The sequence below is a fragment of the Rhea americana genome, unplaced genomic scaffold (assembly GCF_003343005.1).
Source record: "Rhea americana isolate MKP2758 unplaced genomic scaffold, rheAme1 scaffold_415, whole genome shotgun sequence".
Classification (NCBI taxonomy): domain Eukaryota; kingdom Metazoa; phylum Chordata; class Aves; order Rheiformes; family Rheidae; genus Rhea; species Rhea americana.
In genome coordinates, this window is record NW_028186552.1 from 290,313 (window position 1) to 310,233 (window position 19,921).

Consider the following 19,921-nt stretch of genomic DNA (forward strand, 5'->3'; position numbering starts at 1 on the left):
CTGTCTTATCTTTCTTTTGAAAAATATGTTAGTTGTTATCCAAAGTCTGCTAGAGGGAACGGAGTAATCAAACACGAATAAGCACACATTTAAAACATACTACTAAGGTACTGCCAAGGTTGCCAATTGTGTTTTAAAAAATAAGTGTCTTCTGAAAGCATTACTTTTACCTGTGTCATAATAAAAAGTGAATTAAAAATTAGCATTTTGACATTAGAATACTCTTTGAATGGCATAGTGTTCCTACAGTGGTGATATTTAAGGAAAGTAGACCTGTTTAGTAAATTCATTCTTCCTTTAAAGATTTTTCAGTCAAGTTTTCTGAGCAGTATTGGAGATGTTTTTCACTTTGAAAAGATAAAATATTACAGACATACAAAATATTGGACTTTTTTTCTTTTTACTCTTTTTGATTTTTTAAGACTTTGAGTGAAATAGAATCAAAATGTCCAATTTCTTTATTTTTCCTTTTTYGTTGTTTGAAGATGCAAAGCTTCTTCGTAACTTTACAGTTTTTTTTAAGAAGGAAAGGAGAAGAAAAGAACTGATTATGCATACCGTTGGTTTTATGGCAGTCTCCCAGAAAAAAATAAATGATCGTTCTGTCATTTTCCACATTAAGGGAAAACATTCATTTGAGACTTGAATTTGTTCATAAACTTGCATTATAAAATGTTAGTCCTTGCTCAGTTCTGTTCAGAGGCCTAATATGTCATACATAGTAGAATACGAGAATAGTAATAGAAACTAGTTTATTTAAAATATTTATTTTCATATAACTGAAATAAGACATTTAATTCTTTTATTACCTCTTCACTTTTACCTTCTCTTCCAAGTTTTTATCTGTCAGGTAAAAGAGATGTTCTCAGCAGGTCCGTTGACCTGCTCAGAAATTTCAAGGGGTACTTTTGATCTGAAGCTCAGACCCAACATTGCTTCAGGCTGGAATTCTTGTTGCTTAAGACAATAAAGTCAAAACAGGAGAAATACAGGTGATGTGCTCATGAAGCATAATTGGGTGCCCACTACAGCCAAAAGGTCTCACATCATCAGAGTGGCTCAAAAATAATGTCAGTTAAATGCATTTCTTTCGGATGCACTTCYTCTTCAGTCTCTTTCATCCTCTCAGTAAAGGGAAAGTTATCTGAGGCATCTTATTCAATCAGCTCTAGCGTTCGACAATTCCTGGTAGCTGAAAAATTTATGGTATTAAAAATTGCAAGCTTAATTGCTTTTCTTTTTAATAGAAGCATAGCCATAACATCTAAGCTTGAGAACCTCGAGTGAACTACGAACGTCCTACCAGTTCAGGAGGAAGTGACAAAAAGCATAGCTGGACCGATTGGTTAATTCTTTAATTGAAAAGCCATTCAAAAGATAGCAGTTCCTTATATCTTTCATATTGGACAAACTATATGATAAACGATGTATTTCCTTGAACAGGGAAGGAACACASGAGGAATTTTATTCCTGTGAAATGCTGCAGGGGCTGGAAGGTTGTCCAAGAAGCTTGCAGTCCTCTGAGCCAGCGTGAAAGGATTATCACTTCAGAGCAGATGAGATGAGCAGCGTCTTTGCCTGGCTGGCTGTTCTCCTGATGGATGAGATGCCTAGCAGTCAGAGGAACGTGGCAGGCGGGAAGCAGGGTGACRCGGGGGTATTTCAGGAAGCAGCGTGGCTTTTGTGATAGACAAACAACGTTAGGGAGGCTCTTTCATGGGACACAAGGAAGAGAAAAGTGCTGCTCTGAAGATCTCTTATGAAGGAAAGAAAACACTGAACAAAWTGATCTAAATCAGAACTGGATGAGTTGTCGGTACTCCCTGAGCTTGGAGAAAATACGTCAACCTGAAGTCACTCACAGCTGCTTCTGCTACCCTGTATTCCTGCAAATGTCACACCTTGCTTTGCAGCTCCGTGTCATGAACTGTGGGTCTCTATAAAGTTCTCTTATGTTGCTTTCTCTCAGTTCCGCTTCTTCCTTTAAGCCTTGCAGCAGAAATACCAAGCTTTGACAAATCCAGAGGTTTCCGTGGCTGTGGTGAAGGTGGAAAGTTGTATATTAACTCACATTGAGAAAGGGAGATGAAAATGGGGGCATCATTTTGCTTATTTCCTAAAGCAAGGCAGGAAGCACAAGAAATGAGTGTCCCTGCTTTTCATCTCTCTAAATTTCCTATCTGGAGTATGGAAAATACCCATGTCTGGCACTCCATAATTTTCTGTGCCTCCTTACCTCTTCCTAAGAGGTGTCCATTGCAAACCTAACCAAACCATAAGTGGTTGTCAGACGTTGTCTTCCGTAACACACATATCCTTCCACGCTTCAAACAGTCCCTGAGGCAAACTGACTCCATTTGTTTTTCTCAAAAGTTTTCAAGATTAATGTCTTAAAGTGAAGAAAACAAAAGCATTAGAAAATACATTTATTTACTCTCAGCATTGTTATTTTATTTTATGCTTCTCTGCTTGTGAATTCCTCTGGCAAGTTTAGCAAAAAATTGGCAATAGAGCATATATGTTCTGGGGCATGAGGATCTCTCTTACACAGGCAACAAGAAAGCTATTCACAGGCATCTGGATGGAGACAACTTACTACTGTGATCATCCGATAATTTACAGAGGGAAGACAGAATAATATGATCATCTGCTTTGCTGGTGTGTTTGAAGGATGCCCTGCTGCCTGGCTGACCAGCAACCTCCCTCCAGGGCAACGAGAAAAAGTAGTTTCAGTGTGAAATTTGAGCTAAGCRATGGATTGATTCTTTTCATAACTGGTTCTTGTTAAAATGAGAGAAGAAACTTTGTGTTTTCTCGCTGCTCCAGCTTTAACTATCTCAAAGTTGGCCAAATACTTTGGAAACCATTATTGACAACCAACCGTGAAACATGTTTTTTGAGAAAACTGATMGGAAGTTAGTTCATTTCTTGATCCATACGATCAGACAGTAGTCACAAGGAAGTGGATGTAAAGAATTGCACAAGGGAAGGAAGTGTTAGTGTAATACTTCCTAGTAGCAGCAGTTTATAGAAGTGTAGCAGGTGGGAAGAGGACACCAAGGCAATTGTGAACGACAGTGTGAAAAATAAAAAGTGTGGAAAGCATGAGGGATGAGATGTGTGAGCTGTCCAGAGCACTTCAGTTGTACCTGCTGTAAGGAAAATGCAGCGGTGGTCTCGTTAACAGCCGTCCACGTGATACTGTAATAATTTAAAATCAACGAAATGCACGTGCTATGGAAGCAAAGGTGCAAGCGGGTTATTTTTAGTCATTTTCCAACGCATTGCTGCCTCCCCGGGAGCCTCGGCGGGCTGCATAACGGGTCGCACTCTTACGGTTTAAGCTGCTGGCTCTCTGTGTCCATTACGGACGCAGCGCAAACAGTCCAAATCCGGTTTCTGAGTTAAGTAGTTACTGTCCGGTTAAAGGTACCGGCCGTATCGTATAACACAAATATTTGAGGGAGAAAATTATAGGTTGTAAAGGTTCGTTGATCCATGTTTGCTTAGAAAATGAAATGTATATGTCAGTTTTGCTCAGATAGTAGAATTAAATTAGCAGATACCATATAATCCACCGTGGTTCCAGTTCTGCACCGTGGTGTGCAGTTCCCTTTGAAGTTGTCTTTAGGGACATTTTCCTGTTTGCGTTTTGGAAGTGACTTGTTCTTGGAAGGTTGTGTTGATTGTAGGACTTTAGGGACTGTCCTCTCKTAATTGTGTGAAAAGCTCTGTGTTTTCGTACGAGTTGCCTTACAGGAAGCAGTAGCTTTGGTGACAGCCACTTTTCTCCCCAAATGTCACCTTAGTTTTGACACAGGCACACAATCCAGAATTGAAACCTCGCGTCGCAGATGCTGATGCTGATTCTTCTTCATAGTCATTTTCGTTCTATCCCCCCAATAGAACTTGATTAAAAATGATCAGATGAATTAAGCATGCCCACATATGAAACTACAGGCTTCTCCTTTTCTGTAGGACATATCCATGTACTCTAAGACAGCTCCATAGCAGAATCTTTACAGGTTATTTTCTGATCCATGCACATATAGGTTTGACTGATGGAAAATATTTTTAGCTCAGTCCTTTAAGCTGTGTTCCTCAATCCTTTTCTTATTTTTCTATAGGGAAAAATGTTTTTGTACGTTAAAACACTCTTTTTTTGATTGGTAAAATAATTGATATACTTCATCCAGCTTGAGGCTGAGAATTGTCTGAACWTTTTAGTTTGCTTCTGTGCTGATTCTTGCCAGAAATTATTGCAGTGGATATTTCTGCAGTATACCTTCTGGCTATTAGCATCGTGCCTTGTGCTGATGGTGTGGATCTAAGCAATAGATTCTGTGAAGGACTTCAGTAGTAATGACATATGTTATGTCCACTGTTTGTCCAACATTACATGTGCAACATTAAATTATTGTACCAGAACGTGCTCCCATTGATTGCTGTGAAGGTTATATGTGTATCAGTAAATCAAAACAAGCTTTCGAAAGACAGCAAATCAATTGATATGAGGAATAGGAAAGACATAGATGTTGAAACCTTTCTTATAACCTTGGCTGTTTTTTATAACTGTAATCTAACTTTTTGAGGTTTGTTTGCTTTTTTTTYYCCCAAATCATTGCTTTGACTGAAAATGAGTGATGTGCAAAAAACAGAGGTCTAAGCAGAGCAAAAGTACATCTAACCTATAAACTTGTGAGCAGCTTTGGAGAGAAGTAGATGCTGATTTCTTTTCATTATCTTGCTCAGATGCAGTTTTGAAAGCAAGCTTTTCACCACATATTATGTGTCATAATACATTTCTAACAGCAACAACTAGTGTAAATAGCTAGTGATGTTGTTTCCTTCTTGTGACATGCACATATTTATAAAAGGTGTGAAGTTCGTGATATAGGTGCAATCCGAATGAAAATTTAATAACATTTTGCTCTAATTGTTGTTCTTTACAGAATTGCTACCCAAATGCCAGCAGATGAATTGCCGATACAAATGCGCCATTACGAGGAACRGCACCAGGTGTTACTGTGACGATGGATATGAAGCAAGCAGTGATGGGAGAAGCTGCAGAGGTAAATAAGAAATATGCTGTGAAGTTAAGACCCAGGCTTCCTGGTGCTTCCTTGCAGATGGATAATAACGGAGCTGTAGAAATCTTCCGTGACTGGAGATTCTTTCTGAGATCAGCTGATTAAACTGTATATATCTACCCTTCCTCAGTGCTCTTTGTCCGGTRTTCTTTTTCCATTTTTGAAATACATACATTTTTAATTCTCTATTCAGGTATTTTGTTTCTCGTTTTTTTTTTCTTCTTCTATAAGTAGATTGGTATGTGCCCACTGCAGTCGCTCCCCTTTCCATGTAATAGTGCTAGGCCAGATTCTTCCAAAATGTAATTTTTTATAAGATCTTCTGATCTATAGTTGTCATGTTTTGTGACTGAAAGTATATCAGAGGAAGTAATTTCAACAGCAGCTTTTTAAGATATCAGTTTGTTACTTAAGCTTTCGATTGCTGTTAAATAGCATGTGTTGATTTTATAGTATTATGTCCATATAGCCTAGCTGAGAAAATAGTTCTGTATTTGTTAGAGGAAGTTTTTGACTTACTGAAGGTTTAATGTAGAAGTTGTGGCAGTTCCTTAAAGGGAACTGTAAGACATTTCCAGCATAAATAGATTGAGAAGGATAATCAATTATTCCCTCTCTTGAAATGTTGTTTCATTCATGGTTCATGATAATTRTAAATGCAGGTGAAAGTGGTCTCTAATAGAAACAAGAGCCCAAATGTGTCCCTGACATGATGTAGACACTAGATACTAATTGAAGAAATGAAAGTTTTTTCTATCAAAATTAATAGCAAATAAACCTGAAAACTCTTAATCTTCTATTTGGTTACTAGACTAGTTTCTGCAGGCAAGACCTGCAATAAGGTCAAGGTTTGAGAAGGGGAGAAGACAAAGCACCATACCTTAAGGACTTAATGAACTAAACTTTAAGAATTCTGATTTTTTGTTGMATTCTCTTATTCTTTTCTTTCTTTTATCTTTAAACAAACTCTGCTTACTATCCCTTTAGATTTGAATGAATGTAATACATAYGGAAGCTGTAGCCAGGTGTGTGCAAATACAGATGGATCCTACACTTGTAGCTGTGTGGAGGGTTATGTACTTCAGCCTGATAACAAATCTTGCAAAGTCAAAAACGGTAAGTTTTAAACTCTTTTTGCCTTAATGAAAACTTTTGGTGTGTATGTGTTGGTTCTTTCTAGAGGATACTTGTGAAAAGATAGATAGAAATGTATACTAAGAGGAGAAGGACTTTCCCTCACTTTGTTAAAAGATCCCTTAAAAACGCTAGAACRATGTGCACATACTAAGAGAAAATACTGTAAGAGCATTATTAAAAGTTATTATATGGTTATTATTAATTAATATGAACTACTCAGTTCAGCCAAGATTAGAACAGTTACCAATTTCCCTTTTTATAGTTAAGTCAAAGATTTTCCCCACACAAACAAAATAAGCTCTTTATTGTGTTAAGACAGCGGAGATGGTGACAAGGCAGAGGAAATTATCATGTGGTAATTGTACCCTTAGGATAAAAAAAGACATGAGATTGCTTTGTCCTTGAAATATCCCAAGAGGTGAATTTCATTATTAACATATTCATGCTAGGCTTTCTTTGTTACTTAATGCATATTGTCATTAGCAATAATAAATTGGGTATTTGGGGGGAATTAGTGAATTGTGTTTAATGAAACCATATTGTGCAAAGTATTTTCTTACTCAGCACATTGACTTAACAACCTTTCTTAAAAAAAAAAAAAAGCCTTACTTATTCAAATGGTTCAACATCCTTGATGATTCAATACCCAAGTGTAAAACCCAAGTGTACATTTGTTACATTTTTATTTAGTCTTCTGCGTTTGGGGACTTTTTTAAGCCTTCTGCCGGTAGTTTGCCATTATAAAATTTGAAAATCTTGTGCTTTTTGAGGCTACTTCCCAGAAAAGGCATTGCTAAAGCGTTGCTAAATGCTCAGACTTGAGCACCAGTAAGCATATGATTTGTTATTGTTTCTATCAAACTTTGTATTGATCCACATAACATAGCTATAGATTGAAAACAAAATCACTGAGATAAGTAGTGTAATAGAAGAAATTCCATACAAAATAAAAGTATTTTAATAAGCTTCTTCCTCCACTACATAAAAAAAATCAATCAGTAACATAATTCTCCACCAGGAAGTTTTCGTGGTGCTAGTACAGGGAGGAGAAATGAGTCTGAGTTTCCTTTCTTGGATGCAGCAGGCTGTGCAACAGCCAAGTGCTGTAGAGAGCTGTCAGTGTCTTGGTGGTCTTGGTGAAATGAATCTCTTCAGCATTAATGGAGAAGAACTCCTCCATCTTTTGTAGTACCTCATCATATTTATTTTACATCAATTTTCATCTTTTCTGATATTTGCAGCAGGGAATCACTAGTCATTAATCAGAGAAATCACTGCGGAATAGTACGAATCAAGATCACAGTGCTGTGAAAAAATGAATGTTGCTCTTGTTACATTGGTTCTGTGCATAAACATAACTTTTCCTGGAAGCAACACTGGATTAAATAATCAAGGTGTGGAATATTTAGACCAAATGCTTCGTCGTGCCTGGAGGTCTAAGAGAAGCTTGGCACAGGAGTGATGGTGTATCTGTTACTGAATGCTGCAACAGCTCCAATGACTTGTACTAACTTGTGCTGCTTCACAGGACCCAGCTTAGGGGGTGGCAAACAGGGAAGTACCTGCATACCAGCAGGTAGCCTTCCTTCACCCTTACCATCACCTTCATAAGTAGACTGATACAACAACCTACTTTTCACAAGTTGCTACCTTATAGGATCAGATTCAAGCAGGGAGGAAAGCAAGGTGCTGCCCTGCATGAATAAGGATCGATGAACAACTAAACAAGGACCATTCTGCAGAAAAGTATCTAAAATGCATCATGGATCCCAAGTCAAAATGAGTCCCAAATGCCCTACGGTTGGCAGAGGAGGGGGCAGGGACTATCCTGGTATGTGTAAGTAGGCTTATTCCTTGCAAGACATCATGCAAGGCCAACAGGGACCAGGAGGACTCAGGTATTTCAAGTGTGAAAGGAAGATAAGCAGCAATAGAGGTTTAGGTTAGGCATGGGGAAAACGCTTTCATGTTAATATCAGCGAACCTGCTGATGATACGAATTGCTCTCCATGCTGAGCTCCTAGATGCAGCAGAGCATGAGAGGACACGTGACAGCACTCTTCTGCTGCATTTTAGCAAACAGTTTGCTAAATATCTGCTGATAGACAGTCTAAGGTCTTCCTCTCCGTTAGCCTTCACCCACTGCCGCGGTGGAGGCTGCGGCCGCAGTGCCGGGTTGAGCAGTCCGGCAGCCCTGGGGCACCCATGGGTGGACGCCATGGCACCCATGGGTGGACGTCATGGCCTCCAGAGAGCTCCTCCAGCTCTCCCTCCCTTTGGAGCCCATCACTGCCAAATGGCGTTTCTGCACGAGCAAATTAGCAAAGATGTTCGCAGAAGTTGCTCTTTTYCCACCCTTTGGGCAGCAAAATGCTTAGCTGTAAAGGTGGGTAGGTTTATACTTCATTAAATTCTGMATTTTCTTCCTCAGCTCATCTAAATAACTTTGGAGCCTGAAACTTTTAGCTACACAGTACTTTTGGGAAGGATGTTAAAATAGGTATCAAAACAGCTAGGGGCACACCATGGTTTATTTCCAGACTTTTTAACCACRCTTTCTTTTATGTATAAAGCAGTTAATGACTTCTTCCGAGGTGAAYACGAAACAAAATGTAGCTTTGCTGAGCAGAGCTCCAGAGCTTGTTTACCAAGATTTTATGCCTCTGTCGCAAAGCGTGCATCTGATGAAAAGAATATTTAAGGAAACAAAACAACAGAACTGGAAATCTTTAGCTTAGGAAAAAAGCTGTCTTTCTTCCAAAAGTACCTGGTATACTTTATTTCTCCATAGCCTCTCTAGAGAGAAACACCATGGGATAAGAAGCATTTGTCATACAAATATAGTGGGGTGAACTGATAATGATTAAAATAAAAATCTCTTTCTGAGATCTTAGAAAACATTCCTCACAAACTGATTTCACAACACAGTTTTCTTTTAAAACCTCACAGAGCTAATTTTTGAGGCTTGAGAGTAAAAATAATCCATTTTTAGGSAGGTGGTAGATTAATTTTAAAAAAGCGTAAAAAAAAAAGAAGAATTGAAAAAGAAAAGTAAAAGAATTTACTTTTAAGGATTCTTCTCCTGGGGTGCACATTACAAAGTTGCTGGCCAACCCTGAATTCTGCTTTTCTCCTTTTCATATGGATCTAATGAAATCCATCTGCTGGCATTTGTGAAGATGATCTTCCGCATGAGACCTGTGTCTGTGGGCGGCAAGGCAAAACTCCTCGGTTTCGTATTTGTTGTGACATCACTTATTGAGCTGTAGTTTAGACAAGATCAGGGAGGGAAGAAATGCAGGTCTTTCATCTTTTTCCACTATTCTATCTTAAACATAATTCAAAGGAAGATACTTTCATTTTAGACAAGTGGGATGAATCGTAAAACTTTCCTGGATTAGAGGGCTATTCGCTTCTTATCTTTCATATAAAAGGAAAAGAAAACCCTGGAAAGAAGAACAGTAATTCTTCCTAGCTGCATCCTCTAAACTTTTAAACTTTATAGATTCCGTTCTTGAGAAGTGGAAAAGTAGTATATGTGACTGAAAAACCTGAAAAGATTTCAGCTTCTTTTTTGTTTTTATCTGCATTATGCAATGTTTATACTAAGATGCTTTATACGGATTTTTTAACAATTTTTTGTGTAGGTTTATGATGAAAATAATTTTAATTAGACATATTTACTTATTTTTAAATAAGTGACTAGGACATCGGTGTTTACACGAGCAACACTGGCAGAAATGTTACCCAGTATACTGTGAAAAAACACGATTAACTGATTCAATCCAATGAATTATTGCTTCTCTGGGCTGCTTGAAAAATAAAATTTCAAGCTCAGTAATCTGGTTTCTGGGTAAGTTCTGCAAGAATACAGATGTGTTTTAAATGTTTAATAGCGCCTGCAAAGTAGAAGCTCTTAGCAGTGCCAAGAATACTTACGGTTCCTCTGTCTGGAGCCAGGTTTGATTGCGAGCGCTGCGCAGGAGTTTCGACACTAATTCTTTTTCAGAATTCCCTTATGTCTCAGACATTAATRCTAAAATACAACCTTTCTCCGGAGTTTGGTGAGGTATTAAATCCTTGTTATAATTTTCAATAGGTCAGTTCAGAACGCTTCATGGAAGGAAATGGTTCTCTGTTATAGCTTTGCGCATATTTCTCTTTTGAGAAAAGCAAGGCTGGGGAGCTTCGCCTGCGGCTTCGCCTTATCCCACTTCACAAGAAATTGCTTTTCTTAAGCAAGTTCAGCTCCTTCGATCTCTACATACCTTTCAGATTTTTGAAATGCTTTTTTTTTTTGTATGGGTGCCAGCGATATATTGTTGGAACTGAACGTGAGAAAGGTGAGAACAGAAAGTAAGTTGGGAGAGGGATAGATTTCAGGAAGTGTGGTTTGGCAGGTGGGAACGCGAGGTTTCCTGGCGAGAGAAAATGCCCGTCACCACGCAGAGTACGCGTTAGGGAGAGAGAAACAGGAGGAAAAGAGTCAGTGAACGGCACCTTGGAGAAGAATACCGGCTGATCCACTGGAGAAAAGAGCATTTTCGGTAGCAAAGTAAACRAAATGCAAACAGATGCTTAAATAAAAGTATGTTGTACCGAAGAATAGGCTTTAGTGCCTACTCCTGTGGATTTCAGTGGAGACCACTAAGCAGCGTATTCACTAAGCATATTTTTCTTTTAAGCAGACTTGCTGATGAGGTATTATTTGTCAGATTCTTCGATGTATGTAATTTTTTTCTCCATTCCTTCARCTAGAATTGCTCAGTAAAATTTCGAAAATTTTATTGAGTATAATGTTGATTGAAAATACTACATTTAAATACAGCGTTTAAACCCTAATTTATTCCTTTGAATGTAAGCAGATTGCTTTGGGGTGAGAGCTCTTGACTTAGCAACACAAACATTTTTCACATATGCTTGGCARTTACAGTGTGAGGCTATAGGTTTTAGGGCAAAAATTTCAACCTACAGCTTCTGAAAGTTTGCCCACTTGCCAACATTACGTACTTTCCCAGATGAATGGGACGTGCTGTAATGTTGTTGACCATGCTGCAGGGGACAAGTTTCCATTAACTGACTGCTATGAACATATCTCATTGCAAAAATAGACATCACTGTTGCCCAATTAAACCTAAAGCAAGTGTAAATAATAATTTCTCAGGGAATTTCAGTCTCCTTAAAGGTACAAAGAAGTTCTACACAATTTTGTGTGGGCACCTTATCTTGGGGGTCAGCATTTCTGCCAAGTCRTCAGTAACAGCTTTAGACGTTCAGTGAGGCTCAGTCAATTTGGGTCCTGTATAAGCATCTACTCTATGTTTAAAATCRTACTCTCATCTGGAAATATTGCATCTGACAGCACTAACTTGTTCARTATTTCTTTGGCACAGTCCATCTGTTGTCACCTTTGGCATATAAATAGGTGCGAGTCGTTCTTGAATTGCCTGTTATGCTTCCATAGATTCTCTGCAAAAGAACAAAACAGGTAAAATTCATTCTGTCCATCAAGCAGTCATGAAAATAAAGCAGATTCAGGGTTATGATGACACCTTGAACAGGAAAGATGAAGGGTATGATGTGGGAAAACACTTTGCTCCAGAAGTAGTGTGGCAGCTTCTTGCATCGGCTCTCGAGTTTGCTGTTATCAACAGCCTGCAAMCCATAGCACTACAAACCTATTTGCCCCTCTAGGAGATTTCTATATTTGTGTGGCTCTAGTTTAATCATTAGCTGAAAAGATTTTGCTGCTTGTGGTGGCAACTGTTAGAAGCAATGTTTTCTATTGCAATTTAAGATCAGTTTGTTGGTGGACGCCTGGTCCAGCGGGTAAGGTAGGTCCCCTGTAACAGCAGCTGTACGGGGAAGGCAGCGACCCAACGCTAGAGTCTCCCGGGAGAGCTCAGTCAAAGCAGAGATCCATTCTTTGCAGGCAACGATCTGCTTTTATGAGAGAGAGGCCTTCCTATGTTTTAATCCTAGCCTACAAGAAAAAAATATTTGTGGATGTTGTGAAAATCCCACTCTGCACTTGCCCGTAACTTCCAACAGCTGGGCTTTGGGTGCTGTAGTTCATGGTTACCCAATCCTGTTTTTAAGGATATCTTATTTTCATGTCTTCCTCTCTCAGGGGATCTTCCTTACTCTTTAGGTATTGCTGTTTTCTTCATTATTCACACATTGTTCAAGCATTGTTATATATTAGTAGCAGGACTTCTGATCAAAGTGATTCAGGTGAATGTGACAAGAGGTCCCACTTTGACTTGCATGTAATGCTCTGTGAGTTGCTTCCCCTTATGTGTTTTTTATCATAACTTAAATGTTTTCCTCGTGGAAACTTCACATTCTCTGTTCCCTTTTCGCTGTCAAGACACTCCCTGCATAGAGCTCTCTGCCCTGTCTTATGTCTGTCATGTGTGTGATGTAGCCAGGTTTGACTGCATTGGTCTTTCTTTAAGCTTCATTCACTCGGTTTTTGTCTTATTTTACAGACTGAAATACAAAAAGTATCTTACTATTTCAGGTATACTCACAAGTTCTTCAGCTTTTCCTGACCTATCTCCTTTTATTCTTTTAACAATGTCAGTAATGCAGATAGAAATGATTTGCATAACTTGAATTTCTTTTTATGATTTAGATATGAAAAATGTTGTAATAATGATACTTTGAATTTAACAGAAGCTATGACTGGGGTAATTAATTTTCTTTAATGATGTGAACCATTATAACAGCAGGATAAAATAGACTCATAATTTGCTATATACGATGGGTATAAGAATCAAAACAAAAAGGCAATTTTTATGTCTCTTAAAACATGCAGGTAAAAGCATATAAAACTACATTAAAACTGGAAAGATAAATATGGTCTATTACAGTCTGTTAACACTTTAATTTCTCTTCGCTTTGTTTTTAGAGCCCACTGATAGACCTCCACTTCTTCTGGTTGCAAAATCTGAAACAATTGAGGTCTTACATCTTAATGGAAGCAGTGTGTCCACCCAAACTCCTGTGAAAGGATCTACAATTTTTACGCTAGATTATATTTACAAAGAAGACACAATTTGTTGGATTGAGTCAAGAGATCCTTTAAGTCAATTGAAATGTATCAAGATAACAAAAGCTGGGGAGTTAACAGACGAATGGATAATAAACATTGCTCAGCATCTTCACAGTAAGTATTTGAGAGTCTTTTAGCAAAACAATATAGAGTGTCTGTCTTTGCTAACTTGCAGGAAATTTTATAACTGTTTTAGGGCTTCCTGTTGAAGATAGTCTTAACTGAAACTTTTATGTTTCACTCTGTAAGATATCCCAGTTTTTTAAAGATGTGCATTTTTATATTCCAAAAATAATGTGTGGAAGGATAGTCTTACAAAAGCAGGTCAGTACAAAGGAAGAAGAAATGTAAAAGGCCTCCTTTTCTCTGGTGACGTACTGTTACATAAAGCTTGAAAAAGATTCTTTGCTACTGAAACAATGCTTTTAACAAGGAATTAATGAGAGACATGCGTATCACCTTTGCTGTCAATGGTCATAGGCATGATAGTCCTTGAAAATAATAAAATATTTTGTGATTTACTGGAAATAGATTGCTGACTGTTTTGCAATAAGAAAGATTTAACTTGTAATACTGAAGTAGTCTTCTGCACTCCGTCATTAGTTTTTAATCATCTTCTCAGTTGGTGAACCCTGCTATCTTCTGAAGGAGTTGTTGATCCATTTAGATATTTTTATGTGAATAGACTACAAAATAACATACAATTAAAAATGCAGTTTTCTTCATCTTTCACGGAAGAGTTGTCAGCTTGCAAAGCACAGCACTGAAGAGTGTAATGATGGTGTTAATAAGAGGCTTCAGAAAACTCAGAATGGGAATCTCCATGGCTTTACCCTGGACCTCATTTTTTAAGTAATCATTTAAAGTAGAGATGGACATCAAAGAATAAGTCTGAACTGATCTCGGACTTTCTGACCGTCCACTTGAGGAATAGTCAAATCACAGATTTGATTAGACCTCTTGGAGGTTCATGTCAAAGTGGTAAATTCTTTCAAGAAATTGTGCTTTAGACAATCGCAATAACTGCTGTAAGATGTGGTTATTTTTCCAGGGTAAGAGATTGATTTTTACTTATTTTTCTAATTCCATCTTTATTATGTAGAAAAATAAATTGAAAAGGATGAGGGCTTTGGGTTTTTTGTTTATTTTAATTAACCATTTAATTAGCCATTAACCATTCATTGTGACTCTACTATTTTTACAGAACTCTTTGATCCCAAATGTAGAGTATAGTTGTATTTTTTTAGCCTTTTTCTTGTTTTGTCTGCATTTTTTTTCTATTGTGTTTTAGAGGATTTTTCATACTTCAGGTAATCGAAGAGCCCTAAGAATCTCAGTGGTYGTATTTGAGTGCACCTTCTTAATTCACTCTGTTACTGTTATTTTATTTTATTTTCCTTTTAGTAAGAACAATCAGATTAACTGCAGTCCTTAACAAAATTTGTTTTGTATTGAACTGCATGTGTATCTGTTTTGTCTCTTATCTTCATCATCAAAGTGGATCTTAGTGCTGTGTTTTTAGTTTTTCACCGTTCCTCCTCTGCATTCCTGTCCGTCTGTTGTCTGCATGTGAGTGGAATTGCTGATTTCTCTGGTGTTTGGATCTGCATTAGCGCATCTGTTTGCAAAACTGAGGGTTTGAAATGAACACAGTGCCTGGAATTAATGAGCTAATCATTTTTCATAGTGTTAGTACACATCAGCATGGACTCTGATGTTTTTCTGGAACTTCAATCTAATCATAGAGGCTTGTTTAAATTAAGAATCGAAATTCCCATGGACATGTATTGACTGCAGAGACTTGTTCCAACTTACTGTTTAATTTTGGTTTAGGAAACAGGGCAGCGGGCTTGGGGCTCCCACTGACAAACTCTAGATTTSGCTGTGGTTGGGCTCCCATGTCCCTGGCTCCAGCCTCAGCAGGACAAGTAGTGTGAGAGCTGCTCTCGCTTACGGCTCTGCCGGTCTGCTCCTGGGGCAGCGGAGACGGGAGCCTCAGCATCTTCAAATGCTGTTTCAGCCTCAGCATCTTCACATGCATATTCTCTCTGGCAGCTCGAGCTCATGCCGAATAAATAAATGGTCATGCCTCTGGAGCTGCTCATAGGAAAATGGAATATATATTCTCCATAGGAAACTTCTATTTCTGTGAGATTTGGGGGGGGTTCTTTGAGGGTTTYTTTGTGCTTTTTCTAGCAGGGCTATTCATAAACTCTTAGAGAAAAAAGAAAAATGATTCTTAGCAGTGTCCATAGGATTTTTAAATTTATTTATCCTAGTTTTATAATCTGTTCTTAGTTAGTTGTCTGGATGAAAAGATATCATAAAAGATGTCATCATTTGCATATGACACAAAAATTGGTTGAAAAGTCAGTTATACAAAGTGTTTGGGACTGCTTGAAGTGGACTTATTCAAAATGTTTGTTCTAGCACAAGCAAGTATAATGTCTTGTAATTAGGATCAAAGAATGTAGATGATATTTTAAGATGAAAGACTACATTTAGGAAAGCAGAGACCATGAAAATACTTTGTTTTCATGATAGATTGTATAATACGAGCTCAAAGTAGTGAGTGTAAACCCTGGATTTACAAAAGAAAGGAAATTACAGTCCTTTAGTATCTAGCATTTTTCCTCAAAGACTGTCCAATATCATTTCATTTTGGTATGTATGTGTCCCAGACAGATACAACCAGATTCTTTTGAAGAGTAGTGTTAATCTGGCCTCCATCTATCCCTTATTCTTCATGAGGATAGAGAAGTAGGACAGGCTCGTCCTGCACTCAGTTGTCACTTGCTGCAGGAGAGCAGGGTGAAAATCCAGTGCTGGTATTCCTCAGCCTTAGTAAGCTAGTTGTTGTCTTATGAGATTTATTATATTGTTGATATTTTTTTTTGTTTGCTTGCGTGATAGGTTTCTTTGTTCAAATAGGAATAGGTTTCCATAGGCATGGTAATGTCAGCACAAGCATTTGTGTCTCAGCCAAGGCTGAGTTTGGCATGTTGTTTCATCTTTGTCTCTTTAAGATCTAGGAGTTGTTGAAAGTGGTGCTGGAAAACTTCCTACAGGAAAGATTTTTGCAGACAGTGCATGTAGCCTTTYGGGGAAGACACTCATATAATCATGAAGATGCAAGTCCTTTCCAAAGTTGCGCTGCTTCTGACCTTAATATGGAATCGCCTGCCAGTGCTTGTCAACCGCGGGGAAGCTGGCAAGAGCAGCATCTTCTGGATGGCAGCAGAATTCTCTTCTTCCTTGTTTTAATAAGCATTTTGCATTTCTTCATCGGTACAAGTACAAAGCACCCTACTTGCTCTCCATACAGGCTCTAGGAACTGCAGTCTGTGCTCTTAGGTGCTATTCTTGTTGGGCAGAGTATAGCAAAATCTCTCCCTGGGATGCTACTTCAGAGGATGATATTTTCTGCTTGGATGGTATGTGATTCAGGTTTCCTTTGCATTTGGTTACCACAGTACTATTATTTTACTCCACATAGAGTCTCAGTTTTAATCCAGCTAATTTCCCTAGCCTTCCCTGCCACAGCACAGGGAAAGAGTCACTGCAAGGTCAGGAACAAATGACTGGGATTGAGCTGGAAGTCTCCTCTGGGTATCAACCAGCRTCTAAGCTGGCAAGTACAAAATGCACAGAAGGAGATGTATCGGCCTCTCTGCTCAGGAAATTTTGCACTTTCTCCTCGCCCTTACCAGGCCCATTTGTCCTTCTCTCTTCTTGAATGTGGTCATTATGCAGACCATGAGGTGGGGGTCCAGAGAAAAGTACCTGCAGCAGAATGGGAGGACAACCAGTATCAAACAGTGTCCATTTGGTTACCTTCCTGGTTTTTCCCATGGTCCCAGTTGCCGTAGTTCCCCCATACACACATGCACTCACGCACGCAGGCAGACAGGCAGGCAGGCTTGCCTTTCTTCTGAGCTTACTCAAAAATCCCCAAATAACTCCTTCTGAAAGGAAACAACAGAAAAGAAGTTTAGAATGTGTTTTAGGGGAATTTGAGGAATTTTCTTGGTAGTGGTGGTCGTGGTTTTTGTCTCCTTTTCTTGGTATTTTGAGACCATATAGAAACAAACAACCACAAGCCCAAATTTCCACCYCCATCTAAGACCTAAAACACATCCTAGCAGTGATTAACCACAACTACRAATGCTGTGCTGCTCAAAATACCAACAGTCACTTGGCATTTATAAACCTCAATCACTGAAGAAAACACTTAGTACTAAGGATGGAGCTTCTGTCAGCAAACTTCCTATAAAGTTCCTAGGAATATTCATGAGAAATCAAAGTAAAGTTAGGCTTACACAGGAGGAGAACAACTCTGTAGGGTTTTTTATTTTTTCCCCTATAAAAGTCTGCTCACTGAGCGTGTCGCCAGATAGGTGTAATAAGCTGTCATATAGTTGTAAAATGTGATTTTACTTTTTCCTCTGTGGTAGACAGCCCTGTTTGAAAAAGGCAACCTTTGTGGAGTTACAGGTGCTGAGACTTCAATTAAACATCAGTTTAATGAGGGTCTATCTCAAGCACTCCAGGAATCATTTCTTCCCAATATTTGTCCTGTCTCTCTGAACTCTTTCTTGTAAATGAAAGCGCTAAATTGTTGGAGATGAAGAGGGTATCCTAAAGAAAAGTCACGGTTTACTTGCCTGTCTGTGACATCCACTTAACAATTCTGGAGCGCTAGCTGATCTGATACAGTTGTTCTTACATTTCTGGGGACATAGGATAAAAGCTACTTCAGGAATAGTCGCCTCTTACTTTGTCCAGAGGTGTAGTTGTGCAGAGGCAGGACAGAGCTGAGGTCACCTTGGTGGACCTAACGTAGCCTGAGAGGCTCTTGTGCTGTGGTTCTTGCTGAGCTCTCCGTACATTCATTCATTCTTCATTCCGGTGCACGGAGACTTACAGAGCCTCTGATCTAGGTATGTGTTACAGCCCTCGTGAGTGGCTTTCCTGAGGCAATACGGACTGTCACGAATCACAGGAAGCAGTGCCACCTGGTAACGAACGGCCGCGGTGCAGCTCTTCGCACCGTGCCACGGCAAGATTCTCTAGAGACTCAAGCCTGTCCGGAAACTTCCTTTCATCAGTTTTATCCTGTCTGTAGCTACTGGCTGTTTTCTCTGGTTATTGATTAAACATAGCCTTTATAATGGTCATCAGATTTGCTAGAAGAGTAAGAATAGTTCAAACCCTCTTGTTAAACACATTCATTCAGTCTTTCTCAGAGACAGTTTGAGATGTTGCCTCAAGGTTTTGGGATATCTATGTCAGGATCAGTTTAGTATCCTCCTTCAGCAACAGTAGATATTGCAAATCCATTATGTTTTTGTATGAATATATTCATATATTCAGGTGTATATACCTGTTCTTGATGTTGTTTGCACAAAAGTTAAGCTATAATCTATGATATCACAAGTGCTAAGAGGGTCTTGTATATATTAGYTTCTAAATGGTTGCTGTGAACGATCCATCTGCATTTAGGGAATTTTTTGGATATAGCCCATTCAATTTGCYGTGGGAACTTGTGCTACCTGCTTGAACAGTGTCCCTCTAACACTGAATTTTGCCATTTTGAGGCACAAACTTCCATGGCAGATGCTCTGAATTGGTGGAAGTTCCCTTCAAACTTAGGTTGCCTGCATTTAATCCCTGTTGACAACAGAGTTATTTACTGGCTGCTTATTAATTGGCAGGAATGGAATTTTTCAGTCATTCAAAGATAYTGGCCTCAAGTGTGTCTTCTTACATCCCACTCCCTCCTTGATAATGAACGTTTTGCACCAGGGAGAACTTTTAAGAGCAGGCTGACTATTTTCAACAGCAGCAGAAGGATTTTGTAAATARAAAATGAACACTTTGTCATAGTATCAGTAACCTTTTGTAAAACAGTACRTATAAATTTATCTTTACCCAGCGTAATGCTGAGGAACTCTTTCTCTATGTTTGTCTATATATTGAATGTATTATTCTGCTTGTAAAACATAAATGTTTTGTGTTTTGTTAGCAAGGCTCTGGAAGATAGTTCTTTACAGCCCCCACAATTATTTTATTCTAATGTTATAAATGATTAGGTTGCTGTAAATATAAAATGCAAAATTTTGTCCTGAATGTTTTGCAAATGTATTTTTATCTCACATTATAAGAACAATGAGATATGAGTTAAAAAAAAGCAAGTAAYACTTTTCTATAATGTGGAATTAAATAATACATGTTTAATGGGATTAGACACACATTTTCTCATAAGCCTTTGACATTCRTATGCACCATGTTGGGTAGTCACTGGTACTATTCTTTTTAATATGATTTTCACAAAAAAAATGATCTGAACTTGTTCTGCTTCTAAAAATTCACTGTGGAGCTCAGTAGTCAGCAAATTTCCAGGGAGACGAAGACATTTGCATAGCAGAAGCTTCTCAGTGTTCAGGAAAGATGCTCCCTCACTCCCCCGGTTCCCGTCTGGCTGAACTGTTTCTTTGCTTTCCGGTGAAACCAGAAAGTCCTTTTTCTGCAAGATGCTGCAAGTGAAATAAAGCCAGAATGATGCTACCRTCCAGAACCAAGACTGGTACCCTCTTGTGATGCTCTGTGGGATCTAAGCAATGGTTTTTGGCTCCAG

General features: G+C 38.5%; 1 protein-coding gene across 1 annotated transcript in view; it reads left to right on the forward strand.

Moving 5' to 3' along the window:
• LOC146590245 (low-density lipoprotein receptor-related protein 1B-like) overlaps nucleotides 1–19,921 on the forward strand; it is a gene marked incomplete at its 3' end in the record, with an annotated part of 297,172 nt that overhangs the window by 189,131 nt on the left and 88,120 nt on the right. The window contains exons 4-6 of the mRNA XM_085314919.1: nucleotides 4,953–5,072; nucleotides 6,078–6,206; nucleotides 13,141–13,398. Coding sequence (XP_085171045.1) covers nucleotides 4,953–5,072; nucleotides 6,078–6,206; nucleotides 13,141–13,398 — 507 coding nt within the window. The remainder of the gene's footprint in view (nucleotides 1–4,952; nucleotides 5,073–6,077; nucleotides 6,207–13,140; nucleotides 13,399–19,921) is intronic.